Source organism: Ambystoma mexicanum, chromosome 9 (assembly GCF_040938575.1).
Source record: "Ambystoma mexicanum isolate Mex_15411 chromosome 9, UKY_AmexF1_1, whole genome shotgun sequence".
NCBI lineage: Eukaryota > Metazoa > Chordata > Amphibia > Caudata > Ambystomatidae > Ambystoma > Ambystoma mexicanum.
Window position 1 is genome coordinate 537,301,187 of NC_090931.1, and position 26,233 is coordinate 537,327,419.

A 26,233-nucleotide genomic window follows, 5' to 3' on the forward strand; every position below is an offset into this window, starting at 1 on the left:
ATTACCAGATAAGAAGTAACTTGTTCTTCGAAGGGATTGTGTCCTCTGACGTATTCCTTATCTTTGATAGACTCCCATAGCAGTGGCATGTAATTGGAGGTGGGAGTGAGAATGTTTTGTATCCCTTTAGGGATGGACCGAATGCAATACGGCCTTGCCAAATCTTGTCTCTTGAGCAGTGGAGGAATCCAGATTGTAAAATTTTGTGAATGTATGTGCGGACGACCATGTGGCAGCCGCACATATGTCCCGGACCGGTACCCCTCTTTGGAGAGCTGAAGAGGCTGCGATACCCCTGGTGGAATGAGCCCTGAGATTTTGGGGTGGCACGTTCCCTGCCAGTCTGTAACATTCCAGGATGGCCAAAATAAACCAACTGGAGATGGTTTGTTTTGTTATGGGTAGTCCCAACTTGTGACCTGAGTATCCTACAAACAGTTGGTCTGCTTGCCTGATCCTAGCCATTCTGCTGATGTAAAAGCTGAGAGCTCGCCTTGGGTCCAGCCTATGTAGCCTTTCCTCCTCTTTCCCCTGATGGGGAGGAGGGTAGAACGAAGGTAAGGTAATTTTCGGAGTAATATGAAATTCAGAAACCACCTTTGGGAGGAAATTAGGCTTCACCTGTAGGACAACTTTGTCCTTGTGGATGATTGTATGTGAGGGTTTACAAGAGAGAGCTTGTAGCTCGCTCACCCTCCTAGCAGATGTTAGTGCTACCAATAGGACAGTTTTAAGCGTGAGAAATCTCAGCACGCAAGAGTGAAGTGGTTCGAATGGAGTGCCCATTAGGAAGTTTAAGACTAAATTTATGTCCCATAAGGGAACCTGGAATGGTTCTGGAGGGTAAACATTAGTTAGTCCCTTGAGAAATTGTACCACTAGAGGAAGTTTGAAATACGATGCTTCCTCCGCAGTGCACTTGAAGATAGAAAGCGCTGCGAGATAGCCTTTTACAGTGCCAACTTGAAGGCCTGAGTTTGCCAAGTAGAGTAGAAACGATAACACCGTTGGTGTACCACAGGAAAAAGGGTCGATATTCTCTTCCCTACACCAGCTGCAAAATTTGTTCCAACGGCAGCGGTATAAAGACTTTGTTGCTGGCCTTCTGGCCGAAAGCAACACCTCCATGACATCAGGGAGATCCCAATCCTTGTACCTCACCCTTTCAGAAGCCAAGCGTGAAGGTTGAGGATTCTGGTGTCTGGATGGAGAACCTGACCTCCCTTCTGCGAGAGAAGATTCTCTTTGAGTGGAAGACGGATTGGAGGACAGATGGACATAACTAGAAGGTCCGGGTACCACGTTCTCCTGGCCCAATCCGGGGCAATTAGTATCATGGTCTTCCGGAATCTTCTCAACCTCCTGATCATTTGAGGAGTAACAGGGACTGGTGGGAACGCGTAAAGGAGTGGAAACTCCCAGTCCACTACGAACGCGTCTCCTAGAGCTCCTCTCGGGGGAAATTCCCTTGAACAGAACAGATCGCACTTCCTGTTGGTGCTTGTGGCGAACAGATCCACCTGAGGGGTTCCCCAAAGGGCGAAGATCTCTTGAAGGACTTCCTGAGCTAGCTGCCACTCGTGGGAGACTGTGCTCTGCCTGCTCAGAGCGTCCGCTGTCAAGTTCTTCTCTCCGGCTAGGTGGACTGCCGATAGAGAGATTCCTTCTTGGATTGCCCAAAACCAGAGCTGCATCACCTCTCTGCACAGTGGCAGTGATCCTGCGCCTCCTCTTTTGTTGAGGTAGTGCATGGCCACCGTGTTGTCCGTCATTATTAGGACATTTCTCCCCTGTACCGCTGGCAGGAAACCTTTCAGCGCTAGTCTTATCGCTCTCAGCTCTAATAGGTTGATGTGTAGTCTGGACTCCGATGGAGACCAACGACCGCTGATGGTCAAGTCGTTGGCATGGGCTCCCCACCCCGTGAGTGAGGCGTCTGTGACTACTGTTATCTCCGGCCATGGTTGCCAAAACAGTTCTCTTTTCAAGATGTTCTCTGGATAGGCCCACCATTGAAGGTAGCGGGCTACCTTGTCCGGAATCCGGAGGAGATCTGTCATTCTCCCTGAGAATTGCGACCACTGACTTCTCAGTGCCCACTGAAGAGATCTCATTCTCAGACGAGCCTCTGGCACAAGGAAGATACAGGAAGCCATGAGGCCTAGCAACCTCAAAAAGTCAAAGGCTGGGAGACGTTGGGCATTTTGAAACTTGGTGACTATCTGTAGAATATCTTGAGCCCTCACCTCTGGTGGCGAGGCTTTTCCCAGGGAAGTGTCCAGGACCGCTCCAATGAACTTGAGTCTCTGTGATGGTATCATCTGTGACTTCTTTAAATTGAGGGAGAAGCCCAGTCTGTGAAGGAAGTGGCAGACAATCTAGCTGGGCCTGTTCCGAAGATACAGCCCTGATCAGCCAATCATCCAGGTAGGGGTGGACGTGGATCCTTTCCCTCCTTAGACCCGCCGCCACTACCGACATCAGTTTGGTGAAGACCCTCGGGGCGGAGGTCAGCCCAAATGGCAGAACTCGAAATTGATAATGAGAGTCGCCAATTGCGAACCTCAGGTATTTCCTGTGTTTGAGATGGATTGGCACATGGAAATAAGCATCCTGAAGGTTCAGAGATACCAGCCAGTCCTGGAGCTGGAGGGCCTGAAGGATCTGAGAGAGAGTTACCATCTTGAACTTGTCCTTCCTGAGGAACTTGTTCAATTCTCGTAAGTCCAGGATGGGTCTCAGTCCTCCGTCCTTCTTTGGTATGAGAAAGTAGGGGGGAATACCAGCCCTTGTTCCTGTCCGCTACAGGTACCGGTTCTATGGCACCTTTCTCTAGCAGGTCTATAATTTCCTGCAAGACGAGCGGATCTGGAACTTTTAGAGAGCTGTTCCCCGGTGGATGACTCTGAGGAATGTGTAGAAAGGGTAGGCAGTAACCTTGGGCAACTGTCTCCAATGCCCAAGCATCGGACGTTATAGCCTGCCATTCCGTCAGATGGTGAGTTAACCTGTCCCCTACAGGTGTATTGTGTGGGAAGGCCTCAGAGTGGTTTGGGGGCGGCTGATGCAGATGCCGAGGGTAAAGAGGCACCTGCTGCTGCTGCGGTCTTAGTACTTTTGACCCGTCCACCTTGGGTGGATCTCCTTTGGCCTCTTTGAGCCGGCTGTCCTCTGCCTTTCCCGAATGCAGAATAATAGCGAAAGGACTTTCCTCTCCCAGAGGTTCCTGAGGGCCGAAAAGGAGTTTGGCGGATAGCAGCTCCTAAAGATTTTGCTGCTGCTTTAGAAGTCTGTAACTTTTTCAGACTGTCATCAGCCTTTTTCCCGAATAATGAAGAGCCGTCAAAGGGCATATTCAAAAGTCTGGCCTGTACATCTGGAGCAAAGCCCGACTTTCGCAACCACGCATGCCTGCGGATTGTTGTACTTGCCGCCATGGCCCTGCTGATACTGTCAGCGGAATTGATGCCAGTTTGAAGTGATTCGCACATCGCATCTTTGCCATCTTTAATAATGTTAAGGAAGGCTTCCTTTTCCTCTCCTTCGGGTATGCAGTCAGCCGCTGATGAAGCATTCTCCCATAGTGTGTGACTGAACCTGGCGAGCGTACAGGTGGCGTTGATGGACTTCAACGCCATACTACAGGCAGAGAAGACTCTCTTCGCCATAGAGTCGTACCTCTTGTCATCTCTATCCTGTAGGACAGTAGGGTAAGCAGTCCTACTGCTAGATGAAGTTGCTGCTTGAACCACCAGGCTCTCTGGGGTTGGGTGTTTTGATAAGTATTCAGGGTCAGCAGCCGCTACCTAAACTTGGTTGACAATCTTTTATTGACCGCAGGGATAACTTCAGGAGTTTCCCAATTAGATGCAATTTTCCTTTGTAAGGCCGCATGGAAGGGGACCACCGGGTCCTCCTGTGGGCCTTTGTCTAATATATCTGTTAGGTCATCCTGTTGAAAAACAGGTGAAGGCGCAGACCAACCCATAAATTCAATAATTCTAGCCATCAGGGTTCTATAGGGTGTTTCGGCATGTTCCCCTGGGTCTGGCTTAACAAATTCCACTTCTGGGGAAGTGTCCAGCCCACTTGCCTCATGTAGTGACTCCTGTAGGTCCTTCAGCCTTCTTTCCTCAGAGGTGAAATCCTCTGAAATAGGCAGTGCGGTCCTCTGTAACCCGAATGTTTCCTGGTCAGAATCTTCCCCCTCTTCATAAATTGAAGATAGTCCAGGGTACTCTGGTGTAAAACCCATCTCTAAGGCAGAAGGAGCCAAACTCGTCGTTATTGGGTGAGAAAACGTCAATGTCGTCGACGCCGATGTAACAGGCTTCGAAGGCGCCGAGAACGGCGTCGAAAAAACTGGAAGGAGTCTCGAAGAACTCGAGAGGATCGGGATCCTACTCGATGGCATCGACGACTGTCTCGGCGTCGTGCCGGAGGCCCTTGGAATCACTATTGGCTGTGGAGTGGCCTTGGTCCTCTCATCGGCGTCGACGATGGCGTCGAGTCGATCGACCGATGAGTCGAGGAACCGTTCGACAACGGCGTCGATGGCGCCAATCCGTGCGTCGAAGGAATCTTCGACGACGAAGACGGTGCCTTCTTACCCGATGGCTCATGGCGCTCTCGGGTGGAATGTTTCGCTGGGTGCTGCGACTCGCGGTGTTTTGATTTTTTGGGTTTTTCACCCGGGGTATCACCCTCAGCTGTCTTCGAGGGGGTCGAGGCCGCGTTCTCGAAGACGCTTAACATTTTCTTTCTGAATTCCTCCCACTCAGCTTGAGAACTGTGTTTAGTGGGACAGGAGACTCTTTCTGGGGACACAGAAGACGACGAGGAAGGGGACCTTCGACGTCTCTTTTTTGAGTGTCTTGATCTCGACGAATGGTGGGAGCTACTTCGAGATCTAGAATGGGAATGTTTTCGATGGCGAGGAGACGAATGCCTCGACTCAGCCGATGAAACTTTCGAGGAGGTTTTGACTGACTTACCTCTCTCGAGCTTCCCCTTGCGCTCCTTCAAGGCTTTCGCTGTCATGGACATGCAGTCCTCACACTCCGAACAATGGTGCTCGGCTCCCAAGCACCACAAGCAGATCCTGTGTGGATCCGTTATCGACATTTTTTTACCGCAGTCTCGACATTTCTTGAAACCAGATTGCGGCGTTGTCGGTTTTGATGAAGAAGCCATCGAGAACGATAAGGAATATTTGAGTAGATATATTTAGTTATCCTGACTGAACAACGACGTTCCGAGGACCCACAAAGCGCGGAAAAACGGAACTGAGCAAGGGACGCAGCGCGTGGCTATTTATGGGCATGGTGACGTCGGCGCCGATACGGTGGCCATCGAGGGACATCAACTCGGCGGACGTCGACGCGCAGCGCCCTCTACAGAAAAAATTTACAATGCCAGCAAGCTGGAAACGTATTATCAAAGATAAGGAATACGTCGGAGGACACAATCCCTTCGAAAATAGGTTTGGTAAAGAAACAGCACAAGGATGAAGGTTAAGTTTTATAAGTTTCAGGCAAAGATCAAGTTTGACCATTCAGCTTACATATATGTAATGCATTAATTACAAAAATCCAGTCCAGTGATAACCTCTGAGCTTATGTTTGTTGCTAGACATAGTAACTACACTAAGAACGTTTGGATCATTATGAAAATCAAAAGGTGTCTACTTCATAATGTCCGACAATAGCAATTAAGTTCCACTCCTAGCACAACCCAGTCAGAGTTGATTTGGCTGCACCAGAGGGAGAGCAAATTACCCAATGCCTTCATGATGTCATTTTCATTGATTCTCGCTGAAAGCAAATAGACCCTTTTAAGTGACAGGCCTTTCATTTCACAATCAAGCGCTCAGCTCAGACTATCAGCTAATAAGCTGTCAGAACAAAAATCCCATTTATGGATTTTAGACCAAGGTATTTTTAACAGCAATATGACCACCACCTGGCAAGTGACACTGTGGACGTTTAATTGCTTCTTTAATAGAAATAGAATAGCTGTTTAAGTGTGGAAATTAGAGAAACCACATCTCTTGTAGGAATATCAAATTATAATTAGTTAAAGTTGGAACTAGAATCCTTGGAAGTAGTAGAGTTTGCCACAGTGAAACAAGGCCTTATTCCATTTGTAATTCCCAATTGATTGGCCTCTCTTGAATTCCATTTAGCATTTGAGTTTTTGTACTTTTCCTTTTCTAGTTTTTTTCTTCTTTAGGTTGTCAAGGAAGAATTAATTAAATTAGATGCAACATTCAAAGAACACAAACATTTCCTGAACTATTAGATTCATGCTTGCATTGGCGCTTAGATATTGTTTTCTTATTCTGTTTGGAGCATAATAATTGGTTATTTAATTATAATTGGTTATTTATAACACACTTAATACCCAGAGGTTTCTAATCATGAAGTATTACCTCTCACTCTGGGACAATGGTACAGACAGTACCGAATCCTCTGTCTCTCCATGGGACACAAGAGTTTTATTAAGTCACACAGTTTTTAGATTTGGTCCTGACATTTGGGCCATCCTGGTTTCCTCACCTAGGAAACATGTTTACTTTCCTTGCACAAACCACGTTACACCACAAAACGAGATGTAGCCACCTCCGAGAGGCCACATTGCTCCTGCAGGAATTCAGAAGGGCAAGGCACAGAGCCCTCAGATATGTCCTCAATTCCCTGTATGCCAGTAGGAATGTACTGCTTCCAGTTTATGTAGCGTTTCCCAAGTTTAAGAGCTGAATTACACCACAATGAAGTGTGTTTGTGGTCCTCTGCATCTCCCACACCCACCTGTGTCCCAGAAGCATGAGACCCATATCTTCCAGAGGCCTGCTGCAGCTGTCGCTGCTGCTGCAACCTTTGTTCGGCACCTGGACCATCAAGAAGAACTCCGATACCGTACATGTTGTGACTTCCAATGACTTGTAATGCAGCTCCGAGAACAAGTGGCCCTGGCTCAGGCCACCATTGTGCATTTGTCACCCTGAAGCTGCTGCAATGCCATTTCTCAATTGATTCTACACCTGTGACTGTGGGCGCCCGACTTATTCCAAGGCCTTGTTAATTTTCCCCAGGGCAGGAGAGGCAACTTATGATTTCCCGGCAGGTGCGCCGGTAGCTACATTTGAGTGAAGTGCTATTGCAAGTCTATTGCTAATTGGGGCAAATTACTTTTCCCTGGGGGTGCCTAAGTCCCAGAGTACCAAATTACACGGCACCGCTGCTTGGATCTTCTGTTGATGTACTGGCATCTAGGATGAACCACAGCAAACTCTCTGGCTGCTATGTTGGGTTAACACTTCTTGGGCTTCCTCAAGGCAAGACTGATGTTTTATGCAGCATTTCCTCTTCGTTGGGGTAACCGAGCACTGACTGGCAACATAATTCCATTTTTCTGGCTGTTGGGCCCTCTATTGCGAACTCTGCCCATCCAGGGGCCAACCCCAATATCACCAGCTTCAGAACCGTCCTGTGCAAGTTAGGATCCTGTGCTGCTTAGGTAGGATTTCTTCAGCTGGACCGGTTCCGTTAATATAGCACTAGAGGATTCTGTTTTAGATTCCTGCTCACCTGGCTGAGAACGGCAACTCCTCTGGTTCTGACATTAGAGCCTATCTCTGCAATCTCCATTTCAGCATTGTGGTGAGTCTTCAGTGACTTGATCTCTTTGTGGTGTCTCAACCTTCAAGCACTTACTTGGGTCCCTCCATTCTTTGGTGCTCCATTCGCAGACCTGGTACATTCCCCCGCAGACTTGCATTGGGCTTTTGACTTGCAATGGGATGCGATCAAACAATAAAGATGTCTTAATTCTAAAGGGAACAATTTATGGTACTGCAATTTGAGCATTCAATTACTAAAGGGGTCTATGCATCTCACCAAAAGACCTCTTGCACTTCGTTGGCAACTTAGACAATTCTATGAATCTGGGAGGTCTTGTTTCTGAATGTTTTCTATTTCTGAAAAGTTGATGCTTATTAGCGATTAGTAGATATTCCTTTTCTACAACATTTCTATAAGGAATATATTTCTACAAATAGATTGTGTCAACCTTTCCATATCGAGTATCTATAAAGTGTTTTCTGTGCCTGTTGAGCATCATCCTTTTGAAGAGCTTGCATTGACTTCTCAGTCATCTTACCACTTGGATGGTTGGATAACTCAAAAGAAACACTGTGTAAGCCACGTAGGTTGGTGTATCTGGACCCGAGTGAAATCTGCCTCACAGTTGCGTCCTCAATAAGACACGGAATTGACTCACTGCAGCAAAATAGTTAGGGCAACACAGAAATAAGGCAAAAGGTTTTGTGAAACACCAAAGTGGGTCATTAAGTATTTTCTATTTAACAGTTTTCAATCCCAGGACCCTCCTGGTTCCTCAGTTCTGGACTATGTGACGCATCATTGGATGCCGTCACTTCTCGCAGAGGGGGAGCTCCTTTCCATGAGGCCAGGGAGGTGAGGCCGCTACCCGGCAGTGCCCCTTGAGGTGATACTCAGCGGGAGGCTCGTGTGGAGAGACTCCCCCTCTCGGGTCAGGGACGACCATCCAAGGGAAATGCGGTATTCCCAGGCTCCATTGTGCCCTCCCTCATCCATTCATACACAGGTCACTTCAACACCCCACATTTCTATGTATGTGTGCAAGATGGGAAATCCAATCTCCTTCCTGAGAAGTACTGAGACGAGGAAGTATAGGGACTACCCAGTTGACATAGACTCAAGTACTGGGACGAAGAAGAATCTGTGTGGCCCAGTGGAAGGACACAATGATAATACTGAGAGGAGGGAGAAGCACGGAGCCCTGAGGTTCAAAGTGGGAAACTACAGCAAGTGGTCTAGAGCCTCATAAAAAGCCATCACAAACTGAAAGTTAAAAAGCAAGGACTGACAACCACCACAGTCCTTCCGGCCCTGGAGGAGCCTCGAGCAGTGGAACAGAGCAGTGCTGACTGGAGATGCTGCAGACCAGGACGCGTGTGGCAGGTACTTGGTGTCCGAAGAAGAACGAAGAAAGACTTACCTGAAGGCTGGCGAACCCAACGTCTGGTTCCAGAGGAGCAGGGAACCAAGTGGTCTACTGGAGATTCAACGTTCAGGAGAGACCAGCGTGGCGATGCAGCAACAGCACGAGAACCAACCGTGAGAGCCAATTGAAAACCGAGGTGACCCACAAATGCCAGAGGAGACCGGAGACTCAGCGGGCCACACAAGAAGGTATGCGGAGGGAGCCCGGGAAGGCGCTGGGGAACCCGGGGCGCTGTGGTCAACCGAGGGAGGAAGATTGGTGAGCTCTTCCTTGTCCCAGGGGGGCAAACCAAATCTTGGAGAATGAAAGATAACAGGGGAGATGTCCACCTGAAAAGCTAATGAAACAAACCATACTCGGCAGGAGAGTAAACCAAGTTGGTAGAACTTAGAGAAGCAAGTTACTTACCTGTAACTATTGTTCTCCGGGGGGGCGTGGCTAACTAGCCATGGTGTAGGACGTGCCTTGAAGAGCAGCTCCTGAGGATCCGACATTGATCCGGAAAAAACATGTGAAAAAATGACTCACAATGAAAGCATGGACATCAGAATAGGTGCCCTGCAACAACTGAAAATAGCAAATGAATCGGATGGAAGAGTAAGCAGGAAAAAGGATTTTTTATAATGCAGCCGCACGGAAATGATGCAGCACAAAATGGCGGACAACAAAGGAAATGATGCTGCGATCGCAGAAGTAATCGCATAGACCCGGGCGGCGGAGGCTGGAGAGGGAGACTGGCGTTCGGTGTTCGCGCAGTGCCTGGTCTTGCCTGCCCGTGATGTTGTGAACAGTATTCGCTCCATTGCGCCCATTGCAGGACTCGGAGTGGCGGAGCGCTTGGCACCGTGGACACGGCGGTCGCGTTCAGTGAACCTCTGTTGACAGCAGCAGTGGAGCGTTGGATGTGAGTGGAATGTCCCGGGCGGCAACATAAGTGGCAACGCATCTGAGCCGGCGGAACAGAAACATTGTGACTATAAACAAAGGTCGGTGAAAGAGCCGCGCTGTGCGAGTGGAGCCAGCGCGGATTGTGTGATATATTTCTGCTGAATTCACATACAGAAACCAAGAGAAGACTGTACATACTGCTTCCCTGCCACCATATTAGAGGGAATCATTGCCTCATGTAAGCAAAGAGCTACACGTTGCCCAAGGGATACGGGTGCATGATGCCAGCAACTTGCTGAAGTGAGGAAGGGAGCGCCTTCCTGATCTGCTGGGGGACATATGCTCAGGCAACTAAGCCAGATTCTGCCATCCCATTAAGAAAATGGGGTTCATGTAATAAAGTCTGTCACGCTAGAATACTGTGTTGTGTAATACGGGTATGATAGCATCTGGACGGAGTAACATCTAGCTCATCCTGAGCCGTCGCTGGATGACTGCACAACCAGAATAAAGGTACCAGCAAGCGGAATGCCGATACTGTATGAAGACCCTCCATGAGGTGATTGCATGGGACCAGGTACTATAGGAGTCTGAGGAGCAGTGGCGTAATGCTGGAGGAGAAGGAGGTACATCTATTGCTCTAGGGAACAGATGTGCAGGCTATTGATTGCCACCGTGGTGGAAACATTGTATGCAGGGTCGAGTTAGAACAATGATGGTACCTGCAGGATCTGTGTGAACACTGACACAGGTGCACAGAGTACAGCACGGGCAGACCACGGACGGCTCTGCCAAGAGTTTGAGGAGGTCTATAGGTAGAGTAACAAAGGTCAAGAACGTGGTAGGACGCAACCCATTTGAAATACAGCTCAACGCATGTTAATACACCCTGCAGTTCTCTCAGGATAATGCTGCCAGGCCCCAAGTGTCCTCGTGGTGTCACAGAAGAACGGGGAAGCAGAATTGGCACGTTACGACAGCACTAGAACTAGACACATAGGCAGGATCGCACGATGTCGATGAGAAGAGCTAAGACCAAGACTAAACAACCCACGATGGACGTCTTTGCCAAGACTCAACAGACCCCCACTGCATCAGCACAAAGTATAGCAGCTGCGCCCATGGAAGGTATCCCGGCAAAAGAAAACCACCTGATCCTAGCAGCTATAACAGAGTTGAAGTCCTCATGGGGTACAGCAATGGCGGACCTATGAACTGCATTGGAGACCAAAATAAATGCAGTGGGAATAGAGGTTGCCCTACTTCAAGAAGATGTCAGAGCGCTAGCTGAAAGAACAAGTGGTCTGGAGAGTGCGGTGAAAACCAACACAGAAACCAGCGCAAACACCACAAAGGAGGTTCATATATTTAAGCAGCAAGTAGCTAACCTCGAGAACCGAGCGGAAGAAGCTGAAGGAAGGGCGAGACGAAACAACATTCGCGTGGTCGGCCTGCCGGAGGGGAATGAAGGTCAGGACCCCTTGGTCTATGTGGAGAATATGATCCTGCAAGAGATAGGGGCCGACAAACTTTCACAAGGATTTACTGTTGAGCGTGCACACAGGGCCTTGATGAGGAGACCGCGGCCCGGGGCTCCCCCTCGGGCAATAATTGCAAAGATCCTGAACTATAAAGAGAGAGACATTTTTGGAGTACTTTCGTAAAGGAGGAATGATAGAAAGAGCATCTGCAACCGTCACAGCATATCCTGATTACACCATGCTGCTGCAGAGACAGCGTTACAGCTATGTGGCGGTCAAGAGGTGATTGCGTACGGCTGGAATTGAATACATGCTTTTCTATCCTGCGAAGCTCAAAGTCCTGCATAAAAGTAAAGCGTTTCTTTTTTACACTCCAGAGGGAGCGGCAGCATGGCTGGACTCGCAAGGCTGTCTGGAGCGAGGAGGAGGAGCAGGACCGGGAGGAGCACGATAAGTGATGGGGATATTTCATGCATAACGAAATGATAAATGGGGAGTGAGTCCCGGAGGAGACTGTGGCACAGATAACAGGACATAGACGGATAACGCTGAAATTGCATTATGATACTCTGGGGCTCGAACTTGTTGGACTGGATTATAGAGTATAAAGCACACAAGTAAACTGGGTAGCATTAAGCGTGGTGAATTTGAAGCGAACTGGAGCAGCAGGATGAAGGCACCCTACCCCCAGGAAGTAGTAATAAGACAGCCACTAGGGTGACTTTACCCTGCTGTGCTGCGAGTACAGGCTATTGCCAGAAAGGACTAGATGCGGGGGTGCCTGAGATCCAGGGATGGAGCTTGGCAAAAGTTGGGGAGGGTATTGTTGGGGCAGGGAAGGGAGGTGGGAGGGAGGGAGCTGGGGTGTTTGATGTGTTCTTAGTTATGGGAAGTTCAAGTTGGGAAACAAGCCTATATAGAAAGGGAATACACTTGGAATTGGACTGCACTGGTGGAGGGAGGGGTGGGATTCTAACAGGCTGTCAAGATGGATTTCTGAACTCTGTCCTGGAGGGGCAGAGGTTCAGAAGGCCAGCCTAGTTTCTTGGAACAGGGTAACCTCTGGACAAGCCAGACCAACCATGGTAGCGATCGCGGCGGTCAAGACTAGGTCTCAAGAGGGGTGAGGGTGACTGAAAGCCCGCAATGAGCACACAAAGCAAGGACACTTACAAATTACTCCAAGCAGGTGTTATATTAAAAATATAGACACATTTATTACAAGGCCTTTGTAATATTGACCGTAGCGAGAAATCACAATAAAACTTAAGTAAACCAACACATAACCAAACCAATACAATATATATACAAATACAAACGAGTCTAACGAGTTAGACGCACGAAATGTGTAGCCCACCTAGATGGGGAGGAAAACAGGCAGTGCGAATAATAATTAGACCCAGTCCGCCTTCAGAGGCACCCAACTAAAAGGAAGTCCAAGCCCTACGAAGAGTTGAACCTTGTGCTCAAAAGTACCTGCACAGGATGGTGCCAAAGGGCAAAAGGGGAGTCTCTTCGAGGGAATCGGGCAGTTTAGTTCGATGAACAAACGAAGATGAACAGAGCTCCGCGACTCAAGCGCAGCCTCCACTGTGGGCAGAAGCAGAGCGCGAGTACGGAAAGGTGTGCTGTTAGACACAGCGGGGACGCTATGGGCTCCTGCAGGAGGGCGACCAGTTCCTAGCGATGCTACTCACCGGTCCCCGATGCAGGCAGACCCAGGCTTCTCCGCGTCAGTTTCAGTGCTGGCAGGTTCAGATACGAGCAGGGGACGTCTCGGCGTCATGTAGATTCCGCAGCAGCAGAAGTTGAATTGAGGATGTCCCAAACGCAGTGAACCCGCACAGTTTGTTACCACAGCAGGGCAACGGAGCGGCCGTGTGTATTTCAGCCCAATGTACACTACTCACTTCAGACCTGGGAATGCCAAGTGTAGGAATCGTGTGAGAGTGTCAAGGACTCGTAATACAACACAACCTGACGGCGGTTACAGAGCAAGACTCCTGGGTAGGCTGGTCAGTCTGCTGGATGACCCAGAGACACTTCCGAAGGCTTACGTGCAGGAGATGGTGAAGATGCCGAGAATAGTTGTTCACACTATTCCAAGGGTCGAAGTACCAGTACAGGCCTTCTCGTTCGATCAGAGGTAGAAAGGGTTTCACAAAGCGACAGCAATGCAGAGGAGCAGTCCTTCAGCGGGTCACCAGTGATTCCACGGTTCAGCCTCATGGTTGCAGGATACTTGGCTCCTGTATTCCTTTGTTCGTGAGAACTCAGGAGATCGACCTGGTAGTGGTGTTTCCAGCCCCCTCTTATCCACGGTTCCCTTCGCGCCAAAACAGAGGGGACCCAATCGGAGATCTGCTCATAAAACACTCACACCATATGTGGACCTATCACGGACCACGGGAGTCCCAGGCATTTACGACACCCTAGACTCGCTGGCGCCCAGGATGTTTTGGGACCAGACATCCCAGCCCACATCCTGGAGGCACACACAAGGCCTGTAGAAGCCTGCGAAAGCATCTGTGTTTTGCGGGAAAGTACATGCCCAAATAAGGAAGGCCCCGGGCCGGCTCGACCTGTGGGAGGTGAAGGGTGCAAGACGGTCAGCGGACAGGACAAAGAGCCTCGTGGTCTGGCCATTTTGGAAGCCAGGCCACCATTTTGGGCTAAGCGCGAGAAATGCGCTTAAACGCCAAAAGGAGCTCAAAAACACAAGAAACGATCGCTGCCACCAATCCCGTCCTTGATTCACTTGCACCGTTCATTTACAATCCAAAGAGTATCTAGGGCCTGTGGAAGACTAGAGACCCAAGAGAGCAGTAACTTAGCTTACAGTGCCCTCTTGTGCCATGTTGCGCGAAAGCTGCAACATGATAAAAGAACTACGGGAAACAACGTTTCCCGGTACTGACTGTCTTAAGGGCATGTCAGTTTCCCCGTAAGAATGGAGCGAAAGCCCAGAGGAGTGCGGCAGAAGGCTGCACTTCTCTTGCAAAATCTAGATCATGGTGAAAAAAACAGCAAAATGTTTAGGGGTTGCCACATGGAAGGAAAATTACCCAGAATTAAGAAATCTTTCCTAACACAGGCCATGGGGGATCCTAAAATAATTACTTGGAATGTTAGAGGTCTCAATAGCTACTTAAAGAGGAACAAGGTTATGTTATAACTACGCAGACAAAAGATAGACATAGCCCTGTTGCAGGAGACTCACCTGAAGCGGGATAAGATGGAGATGATCGGGAAGAAATGGAAGGGAACTGTGGTGGGCTTAGCATATTCGGCTTATGCTAGGGGAGTAATTATCTGGGTGGCACTGCATGTCCCTTTTCAGTTGTTGCAGACGATGGTGGAAATGGACAGGAGGATGGTCATAATGAGGGGATTGGTGGAAAACAGGGAGATGAGCATTATAAATACGTATGCTCCGAATCAAAACACAGCGGCATATTTTAGGACCCCGTGTAACCACCTCAGCACGTGTGCGGGGAGAGCGGTGATTGGGGGGGGGGGGGGGGGGAGACTTTAATTGTGTACTAAATCCTAAGGTAGACAGATCAGATGGGAAAATGGACAGACCCGCTCCAGCAGCCAAAGTATTGCAGACACTGCTGAATGATTTTGGGTTTGAGGATGTATGGAGGTCACAACATCCCCGAGAGAGGCAATATTCGCACTATTCTGCTCCACAGCAACTACATACTAGGTTGGACTATATTTTTGCTATGCAAGAGATATTGACATAGATCACGCAGATAGAATACAAAAGCGAGGGTCCTCTCAGACCACTCGCCATTAAACCTAGGATGGCAATATCGACCCCCAAGAGCGAGGATCCCGACATGGGGGGGGGAAAAAAAAAAAAAAACTAAAAAAAAAACTATTGTTCTCCAGCATGGGTCTGGCATGGGTCTGGCGTGGATTTACATGCTCACGAATATTCCCTGTCGTCAGGCCGGGAATCATCGGTAAAAAGAAGAACAGATTCACTTTCACTTACAAACCGTCTTTCTCCTATAAACCAATCACTGAGCTCTGGGTCATACTGCCCCCAGCCAATGACTGCCCTCTCCCCAAGCCCCAATATGATCAAGAAATACCACAGAGGGGCAGGAGGGAGGGTTCGCAAGTGAGTCCATGCCAGACCCATGCTGGAGAACAACAATTACAGGTAAGTAACTTGTTCCTTCTCCAGCATGGGGTCTGGCATGGATTCAAATGCTTATTAATAATAGCTGTCCCCGGCCAAGCATTATAGCTCTTGGCAGTTGCTGTACCCATCAGCCAAATTCATACATTCTTAAATGAGATGCGCGATCGCTGTGTTCTCAACTGTGCATCCTCAAGTCTGGCTGCACGTCGCTCTGCTGCTTCCTCGGCACGTATTTGAGCCATTCTAAATCAGAAACATTGAAATGGAATCGTAAAATATTTAGTATAGCGTGTGTTGCTTTTACGTCCAACAGATGGTGCTGTTTTTCCCCCAAAACATGTTTTTACCTGTCACAGGTGTGACATCTATATATAGTAGGTATATAAAAGACTGCACATATTTGAATGCAACGTTGTTTCAACATTTCAAAGCAATCGGTGAAGAACTTTCGGAGATTTAAGATTTTGAACAAACAAACATTTACATTTTTATTTATATAGATAGATAGAAAGATGAATAAATAGCAGTACAAAATTACACAACCACGGGAGGTGGCAAGGCTCAACGGAAGCAATTACTCTGACCTCCGGAACAGGCTCACCTTCAAGCGAACAGGTTGCGTAGCACTGCTTGGCCGAACCTAGACTCCTCTCTCGAATCCCTGTCAACGCAGCAGAATCTTGTGAAGGTGTGCGTGGACCTCCACGTAGCAGCCCTGCAGATGTCCAACAGGGGCACACCAGACAGGAACGCTGTCGTCGCAGCAATCGCCCTGGTGGAATGGTTTCTCGGACGGCCAGGCAGTGGTTGGTTTGCCAACCAGTGAATGTGTGTGATGCAGCCAGACAGCCACCTGGAGATGGAAGCCTTGGACAAGGCCATCCCATGGTTCACAGGACCAAAGTTCAGGAATAGTTGAGATGCCCTTGCCTCTCACTTTATATAAAATAAAGCAGGACATCCTGTCCACCCCCTCCTGCCCTCAACCTCCTCTCCCCTCTCTGTCAGCACATGATGACCTTCCTTCAGCCACCCCCCATTCTCTTTTTCATCTGTTCCACTTTTCTCCCCTGATGAGGTCGCTAGACAAGTCCGATCTATGAAAGCCTCGTCAAAACAAGTTAATCCCTGTTCCTCTAAAACCATCCAGGACCACATTGATACCCTCGCTCCGGCCCTGGCCAATTTTTACAACCTCTCCTTTGCCTTAGAAATCCTTCCCCTCCCCTCTGAAGCACTCCCTTGTGCACACTCTTCTCAAAAAACCCACAGCTGATGCTTCTTGTCCGGCTAACTATTGCCCAATTTCCATTACTCCCTTTCTGGGTAAACTCCTGGAAAAGCTGGCCATCTCTCAGCTTAACCTTCATTCCGATTCCGTTAGCTCTCTCCATGACCACCAGTCTGGCTTCAGAGCTGCCAGAGCATGGAAACTGCTCTCCTGAACAACTGTGAAGATATGCTCTCTAACCTTGACTCCAACATTCCCTCTGTCCTCATCCTACTTGATCTCTCCTCTGCCTTCGACACAGTCAACCATATCACCCTGCTCAACCGTCTGTGATAATCTGGGTATCACTGATCAGGCTCTGGCCTGGCTGACCTCTTTCCTCTCTGTTCGACCCTCCCAGGTCCAACTTCGGTCCTTCCTATCATTGATCTCCCTCTCTACCTGTGGTGTTCCCCAGGGGTCTAACCTCTCGCCCTGGCTTTTCAACCAATGCCTGGCAACTTTCGCCCACTGCATTGCCATTTTCTGCACAAATTTCCAGTGCTACGCTGATGACAACTCATTTTCAGGCTGTCCTCGGCCACCTCCCCTCCTCTCATCTCGGAATGCCTAAATGCCATCCAAGAACGGTGTGCCGCCATCGATCTTTGTCTAAACGCCAACAAGACTGAGATCCTCCTTATTGGTACACCTTCAACATCCTTTCCCCTCACTCTCTGGCCGGCCTCACTTGGCCCTCCTCCTACCTCTACCTGCAAAGCTAAGAACCTCTGGGTCATCTTTGACTCCACACTTTCCTTCTCCGCCCACATCTTTGGCGTCTCTAAAAAGTCAAACTTCCTACTGCACCTCCTCAGAGGTACTCTGCCTGTCCTCTCCTTCCCCCAGAAGCTCACTGTCTGCCAAGCTCTGGTTCTCTCAAGGTTGGACTTTTGTAATAACCTCTTTCTAAATCTACCTGCCTCTACTCTCCGCCCTTTACAACTAATCCAGAACAGGACTGCGAGCCTTGTCCTTGGCCTCAAGCCCTGGGATTGTAGCTCTCCAGCTCTGAAATCCCTTAATTGGCTCCACTGGATGCAAGGATTACATTCAAAACCCTCTGCATTGTCCACAAGGCTTTCTGGGGCCTGGGTCCAAAACACCTTCAACTATCCCTCTGTAAATACCTCCCCTCTAGAGCTCTTCGCTCCTCTACCTCTAACTCCCTCAGGGGCAGTCGTTTTTCAAAGAAACAAGCTGGGGGTAGATCTCCGTCTTCGGCCGGGGCCTCCCTTTGGAACAGTTTCCCTGTCACTCTAAAATTTGAGGAGAACCATCTCCGGTTCCAGAAGCACCTCAAGACCTTCCCCTTTGCTTCTGCCTTCGCCCCCTTCTCCCCTGCTGATCTGTTTCTCTCTCAGCACAGTGCACCTGGCCACCCTCTGTCCTCCGAGCCCAGGCACCTGCTCACCCTGCCACTCTCCTGCACTGCCTGCGGGCCACCCCTTGCACTGGGGTATGTATCTTTACCCATACAGTCCCCCACCCCCTTTCTTTTCTTTCTGAACTTATCAGACATACCCTGTTTGCTGACTTAATCCCAGCACTTGCCACTTGCTGGCTGCACTACCACTGTTTATTGCCTTTATTATTTATCCGCACTTTCCACTTCTCCCCCCTTCCATGCACTTTTCCCCTTTTGCCTTTCCCATGCACTTGCGCGTTCTCAATGTCACTGTGCCTAGTAAGATCGTTGTTTTTGTACTCCCTGTTCCCCTCCCTTGCCCTGCCGCGCTCTGAAACACTTGTGTACGAGCACAATATAAATAAAATATGAATATCAATTTGTGCGTGCCACATAGAACTTCAGCGCATGAGCCACATCCAGCGAGTGCAAAGTCCTTTCAGTCAGCGACAAAGGTTTTGGAAAAAACACAGGCAACACCAAAGGCTTGCTGAGGTGGATTTCTGACTGAACCTTTGGCATGAAAGAGGGGTGTGTCCGCAGCATCACCCTTGTGTCGTGAAAAGTCAGATAAGGCTGTTTGCAGGAAGGGGCCTGGATCTCACCTACCCTCCTGGCGCAAAGATCAGATGGCCACGAGAATAGCTGTCTTCCACGAAAGGAACTTAAGAGGGGCATGATGCAGAGGCTCGAAGGGAGCCCCCATGAGCCTCATCAGCACCACCACCACCACTGCATCTGATCTATTGAAATGCATGTACAGATTAAATTGCAGTATCTGTTCATTGTGTGGTGATAAACACCTGCAAGTGTCGAAAGGGAGGGGTAGCCCGAGTCCTCTTTGTACTGTCTGTTAGATTACCCTCATGACACAGGCCCCCCCTATAACAAAAAAGAGGGTCCCAACACACACCCCCAGTCTAAACACAATGGCCATTTTGAAGCCAGGCCACCTATTCGTGCCAAACGCAGTTAACGCGGTTAACAAAGATAGCTGCCGCCAATCCTGTCCATGACACATCTGCACAGTTCATAAAAAGTCCAGTGAGAGTATTCAGGGCCTTGGGAAATGACTATAGACCCAAGTGTGCTGCATGGTAAGATTTATTGCACACTTGTTACATGTTGCACAAAAGTTGCAACACAGGAAAAGGACTAAGGGAAACAAAGTCTCCCAGTACTAACTGTCTTAAGGGCATGTCAGTTTCCCTATAAAAAGTGAGCGAAGCCTGTGCTTCTCTGGCAAAGTCAGTCAACGGTGTCTAAACAGCAGCAAAATGCTTGGGGGTTGACACATGGAGGGACAATTACATACAATTATGAAATCTTTCCTAACAATCGTCATCATTTCTGCCTCCGTCTTCAGCCTCAGTGTTTCCGCCGCCATCGTCCTCCCCTGCGTTTCTGCGGTTACTGACGCTCCCTACGTCCTGTGGGACCGTGTGAACGGACAACAGGTCCCCTTCATCCGAATAAGAAATATCTGTGCTTTGGGGCACGGTAGAGGCCTCCAGCCCCCACCCTTTTTGCATCCCGAGGGGTCGGTCTCAGGCTCAGGGATGGCATTGTTTTCTCTAGCGTTTTCTCCACCGGCTTGGCCGAAGCCTCCCGCCTCAGGTGGAGGGTCACCCTGGGCACCGTCGGGGTCCCCTGGACCTGGTCAGCCCCTTTCACCTTCGAGAGGGTGGCCACCACCAGCTCGATCGTCGAGGATGACTTCGCCTGGACCACCTGGACCTTCAGGGGCAGGTTGGACACCTTACCCTGCACCTTGGTCTTCTCCCGCAGCTTCCCTGGGTTAGCCGATTGCCTCTTCGAGGAGGAGCTGGAGCGACGACCGGAGATGGAGGCAGACGGTGAAGATGAGCGCGCCCTGCTCGTCACAGGACCCGCTTGTGCGGTGACTCAGACGGAAATGGACTTGCAGTGCTTGGCCTTGTCTTGGGCCCCCACAGATGGAGCGTCCTCAAAGAACTTAGAAGCCCGCTCCTCGGACCGGCTGGTCCTAGTTGAGGCATGCCCCTGCTTGCCACACCGGGTAGAGGCCTTGGCGTTGAGCCACGCCGCCAATCTACTGCGACGATCCTTGACGGTACGCTTGGAGAAACCACGGCAGATTTCACAATCCACTTCCTTGATGTCCAGATGGAGACAGCAGAGGCACTGGGAGTGTTTGTCCTCCACAAACATGTTCCTCAATCCGCAGCTGGAGCAGAGCTTGAAGAGGGAACCTCCGTCCTCCTCCGACATGGTCTGGCATGCGGTGTAGGGCCGATGGCCTTCTGCAACTCTCAACGATTCTTGCCCTTGAGAGCGTTGAAAGATGCCGACAAATGGATCCCTGCTTGCCGGGCAAAGGAGCGAAAGAGCACACAGGTTCTATTTGACAAAAATAGGAACTTTTTAAATCGAAAAAGCGCGAAAACTGGCTGCGAGAGGAGGGGCTTAGGGAGAGGGCAGTCATTGGCTGGGGGCAGTATGACCAGTGACTGGTTTATAGGAGAAAGACAGTTTGCAAGTGAAAGTGAAACTGGTTTTTCTTTTACCAAGGATTCCTGGCGTGAATATTCATGAGCATGTGTATCCATGCCAGACCCCATGCTGGAGAAGGGAAAATTCTCCATGGTCGTGAGAGGAAAAGGGAAGCCAGAAGAAAGTAGAGATTTCCTTGGGCATGTTAACTGTGTCATATAAGGAAAGCACTCACAGCGTGTAGAGAAACATTAATTCAGGGCTAACCATACTTGGCAGGCGAGTAAACCAAGTTGGTAACGTTTGGGAGAGGGAAAATACCCCAAGGCTCTGAGAGATAAAGGAGAAGGCCAGAGGAAGAAGAGACCCCCTGGTCCTGTGGATTGTGAAGGATACTGTGAAACCTGAGGAAAGTCCTGGAGAAGGGACTCATTCCCCCTGGCATTCTGAACTGTAAACCGAGCATGAGAAAGAGTCAGGGGAAGGGTGCCATATCCCCTGACATTGTAAACCACAAACCAAGCCTGAGAACAGGTCTGGAGAAGGGAGTCATTCCCCTTGTCCTTGTAAACTGCAAAGTGAGCCTGAAGAAAGACCAGGGGTAGGGAGTCATTCCCCCTGGTATTGTGGACTTTAAAGTGTGCATGAGAGAAGGCCAGGGAAAGGGGGTCAGTCCCCTGGCATTGTGAAAGTACTAAGAGCAAGATACCTGGGGAAGGGAGACATTTTCCAGGAATCCAATAGAGAAGAAACTATGGTCCATGAGGAATGTTGATGTTTCAGTTGAAACTTTAAACCTGGAATCTGTGTGGCTGTGAAAAGGGGTTGTGACCTGGGGAAGGGAGCTATTCCATCAGGTAGAAATCCCACCTAAGTATTGGAACTTTACCTTTTGAATCTGAACTGAGAACTTTTCTGCTTAACCATCTGGAACTTTGCTTTACAATCTAGGGGAAGGGAGTCATTCCCTCAGGTAAAGGTCCCAACACAAATGTGAACTAATATTCACTGTCCAGAAGAAGGGAGCAAGATGAATCTACTATCTTTTAGAGTAGGTACAAGTGTACGGGCTAGAAGCAGGTTTTTGACACAGGACGGTGGACTCTTGTTTTACATTAACACCATGAATGAATCCTTAGTATTTTAGTTGAGGTAGGGAGATATAGGTGTTGTCTTTATTTGTTAGAGACAATACAGGTTTATGCCACCAATCATGCCACCTGTGTGTCAGTCTCCTCCTTCTACACCCTTACAACTAGCTATAGTTGCCTGAGGGGGCATTTGGGAGCACCCAAGTACAAACCATTGCAACAATTCACTGTAGACACCATAAGTGTGAGATGAGCTCAATTTTGTGTTGGACGTCTCATTTGTTTTCTGTTATCAGCCATTCTGCAACTCCTTGAATCAAGTATTGCAGAAAGAAACACAAGAGAAGACCAGGCAAAGACAGAAAAGTGCTCAACTGCAGTCTAGGAACATTTGTTTTTAGTTAGCAGCCATCTGCAAGTTCTTGAACCAAGTATCACATAAGGAAACACAGTAGAAGATGAGGCAAAGTTAGAATAGTGATCAATTGTCTTTTTACCACAGTAATCATAGCAACAGCTCTGGTGTCGTATAAACAGTAATAGTTAAAATGGAACAAAAGCCCATGATAGCATTACACTTTTAAAATACCACTTAAAAAAGTACTAGCAATGCAGAGACTGTAAATAAGAAGGCCTTGAAAATACACAGATGAAGTAAACTTATTTTTGTGCGAACAGACCTGGAAGTGAACCAGCTTTGCAATGTTGGGATCAGCAATGAACATCTGATGTAACAAGCAGCAGATAAGACACTGAACCTCTCTCAGATTACACAGCAAGATGTCATCCCCCTTGCCGGATGATACTGAAGTGGCATTTGGAGTGTTCTTCATGAGGCTATCCGAGAAGATGTCCTGAGTCCTCTCCTCTTCTGTGGGTAAACAAATCTCCAATAAAATCTGCACAGCTGCACTGTCCTGAAAAGGTAGTAGTACAGTGCAAATTAAAAAGTAAAAAAAGGCATCAGGCACATAGTGTGACCATTGAAAAACAAACAAAGAACCAACTACCTAAGTTGTGAGGGGTCAGAAATGCAAGACAGACAAAAAGGTAAAATGTTCTCAAAGTTTGCCGTTTATTAAATGAAAAAAGGTGAGACAAATGCCTATATTTCCTTAGCCTAAGAAGGATGTCCCTACCTAGCAAACTAAACAAAGATGACCAAGTGTACAAACGTCTCTTATATATTCTTGAATGTACTCCTTGTAACCAGGGTTGGGTTCCCTTCCCCTGGATTAATACAGGAATACCTTTGGAAAAGTTTTATTCAAAGAGGTTCTGTTCAGCTCAGCACAAAAGTTCTTGTTCTTCAAATACGACGTTCCACTTTTCAAAGTAAATGTCTCATTCATAAACACTTGTTCCACAAATCAAAGCAATTGGTATCTCTTCGAGTATCCTCGATGGCAGAGCAAAAATGTCTCTCAAAACATAAGTCTTATAAATCAAGGCAATCAGTCTTCACAGGATATAAAGCAATTATCAGCTTGTCAACTTTCTTCTTCAAATGACGGCACAACAACTACTTCTGTTAATTTCCCACTTATTCCTCCAATTAAACAATGTTAACAAGTTCTTTTCATTGCACCTCTTTGCCACAATTATACTGTTTCAGAACATCATCTTTCCTGGTTTACTCTCCTGCCAGGATGTAAAACTCTCACAACTATGGCTGTTCTTAATTGCAATATTTTTCCAAGATTCTCTACACCAGTGTTCTAGGCGAAGAGGGTTGAACAAAGGCTACCCTGGTTTATAGTCTTGTGACTCATGGCAATGTGGGTTACAGGTCTACCCCAATTGATATCTCATATGAGGGTAGTTGCGCCTTGTTGCTTCTGTACTCTTCCCCTGAAGTTTCTTGGCTGTTGACAATGCAGGTTACAAGTTTCCCCTAATAGTTGTCCCATACAAGGATATTTGAACCCTTATCTCCTTAACATCACTTCTTTGCAGCCTCTTGGGCTGTTGAAAATGTGGGTTACAAATTTATCCCAATTGTGGTTCCAAATATCCTTGTTGCTTTTTCACTGATTTATTCGTTCAGCATTCAAAATGATGTATTTCTGAGAAATGTCATATACGGAAATGCCCAGAGTCACCTTTAGCATTAGGCACTCTCACTGGTCTTCCTTGGCGTTTCTGTGCACTTCGCTGCTGCTGCTACAGGTCTCCTGACTCTGGCCAGCACTCGTGTGTGTTCAGCGGCTTGCACATTGGTTTCCCGGAGCTCCGCCAGCTCTGTGGACTCTCTGCTGCCTTCGGCCCAACAAAGCTCTTGCACATCGGGTGGGGAGCACGTCTACCTCTCGGTGCAGCTTCTCTTTCCGACACTGCTTCCCATTGCGTTTACTCTGACAGGCCTTCACATCTCTCATCTGACTTTGCCGGCGTTCTCCTTTCAACTCCTGCGGCACACTCAGCACTCTGCTCTGCCTCTGCCCCAGCGGCTCCTTCACTGCTGGCATCTCTTCTCACCTGTAACTTATTCCTGAGTTTAAATATCCCGCTCAGGTAGTTTGTTTTGTATCAACTATACAGCCCATTCTGATTAATGGCATTGTTGATCCTTCCTAACTCTGGGTCCCTCTTCCTCGTCCAAGTACTAAGAGCATTATGGACCTTGAAATCCAGAATAGTTTGCATAGCAGTCATATTATTGTGTTCTACTTTACAATATGAAATCAGTGTTTTAGGAAGATGGGGGGAATATGGTATTAAAGGGTTCACCAATTCCCCCTGATATGGATGCCCTCCGATGTGATCCTCCCACAAAATACCACCCTCAGGGTCAGGATCAGGTTGCGGCTGCCTTCCACTGGCCACATGAGAGGTGGTCCATACCGGGGTTTCAGTGATGTTCTTACTAGATTCATCACAGTAGATAGTGCCTTAATTATCCAACTCCCCTCACAATGGGTTATGTGAATGTAATCACCAGAATCTAAAGTAGTAGTACTTTTAAGTCACTAGATTAGCCATTTTCACTTGTGTCACTTTGTTAACCATTGCCAATGTCAAAATCGTCTCAATTAAAAAAATTGGCTGCTTCAATGTAATATGCGCACATAACAGTGTAAACTGCAAAGTGATCTGCCTCTAGAAGAATGTGTGAAGTACACACACACACACACATATACACATACATTTTATACAAACACACGCAACCAGGACCTACATTTTGCACCCCAGGCCAAATGGCACTTTACAAATATGCATATGTGATGTAATAATTGTCTGATGACGTAAATAAAGAAGAATTGGGACATATTTAAATATGCTGCATCATGCATAATGAGGAAAATAATGCATCATAAATAATGAGCAAAAAGTAAGTTTAAGTGTGCATTTCATGTGAAAGTAATGTGCAGTGCGCTGTGTACTCGCTCCTGGGCCTTCATCCCCCATTTCTGGAGTTGGAATGGGGGGATAATGGTCCAGAGACCTCGTTATCCACCCTCGCTTCGCTTGGGCTGATAACTTGGGCTGCTGGAACAGAGGATGAACGCCACAATATTCCCATTAGCATAACAAAATGCAAATGGAAATGTTGGAAAATCTTATTGAGTCTATGTACTTTACTGAGAAATATAAAGCAGATGGAGTCTATATGTTTTTTTAGTTCTATTTTCTAACTGTGAAAGGTGGTTCCTAACGGAACATTTCTTTTGTTGTTTTTGGATGCATTTTTTTGGGAGGAGAGCTAAGAACGAAAGGTGGGGAGGGAAATGAGGGAAGAGGAACCAAACACTAATATGGAGGGGTAGGTGGACAAGGAAAAATGTTGCACATGTGTTATTTCTATGGTATGGGGCAGTGTTTCTCATGCTCCTTGATTACAGCAGTGGTGGTGGCTCTTGGGGAGGAGGGGTGGCATTAGCCGATGCCATTTTAAGATAAATAGTAGTTTTTCTAATAGTATGTACTGTGTACTAGATTGTTAATGGATAATGAGTAGGAAGTAGGAATAGGTGTTGGAGCTGTGCAAGAGAAATTTTGAAGTTGAAAGTTCCTAATCAGTAGAAAACGTAGTTCCGAACTGTCCGCGAAGCAGAGATCTTATCATGAAGTGCGGACGGGTTCTCGGACACGTAATCATGCAGCGTGCCAGCGTATGGTCATGTGGCACTGTCCGGAAGATCTGCTATGAAGTTAGATGTTCATAGACGTCTACAGATGCAAAACTAGTTGAAATAGTTGCAAATAATGTATAGAAGTGTTAACAATTATTCCAAAAGGTGGGAAATGGCAGAGTTTTAAGGTGACACTTTGTAAATGGGACACAAATATTGCTGTATTGGGTAAGTATGATATTAGTAAGTTGTAGGAAAATAGCATGCACTGGTAAAAACCCATTAAATTCACTGAAAAAACTTTGTTAAAGGGGAATTATGGTTAAGTTGCACTAATAAAAAC

At 47.9% G+C, this 26,233-nt stretch overlaps 1 protein-coding gene across 2 annotated transcripts in view; it reads right to left on the reverse strand.

The window, feature by feature from the left end:
• Positions 1-26,233, reverse strand: part of INTS2 (integrator complex subunit 2) — a 1,100,863-nt gene that overhangs the window by 237,277 nt on the left and 837,353 nt on the right. For both annotated transcript variants that reach the window (XM_069615090.1, XM_069615089.1), the window contains exon 21: positions 22,498-22,734. In XM_069615090.1, the coding sequence (XP_069471191.1) occupies positions 22,498-22,734 (237 nt within the window). The remainder of the gene's footprint in view (positions 1-22,497; positions 22,735-26,233) is intronic.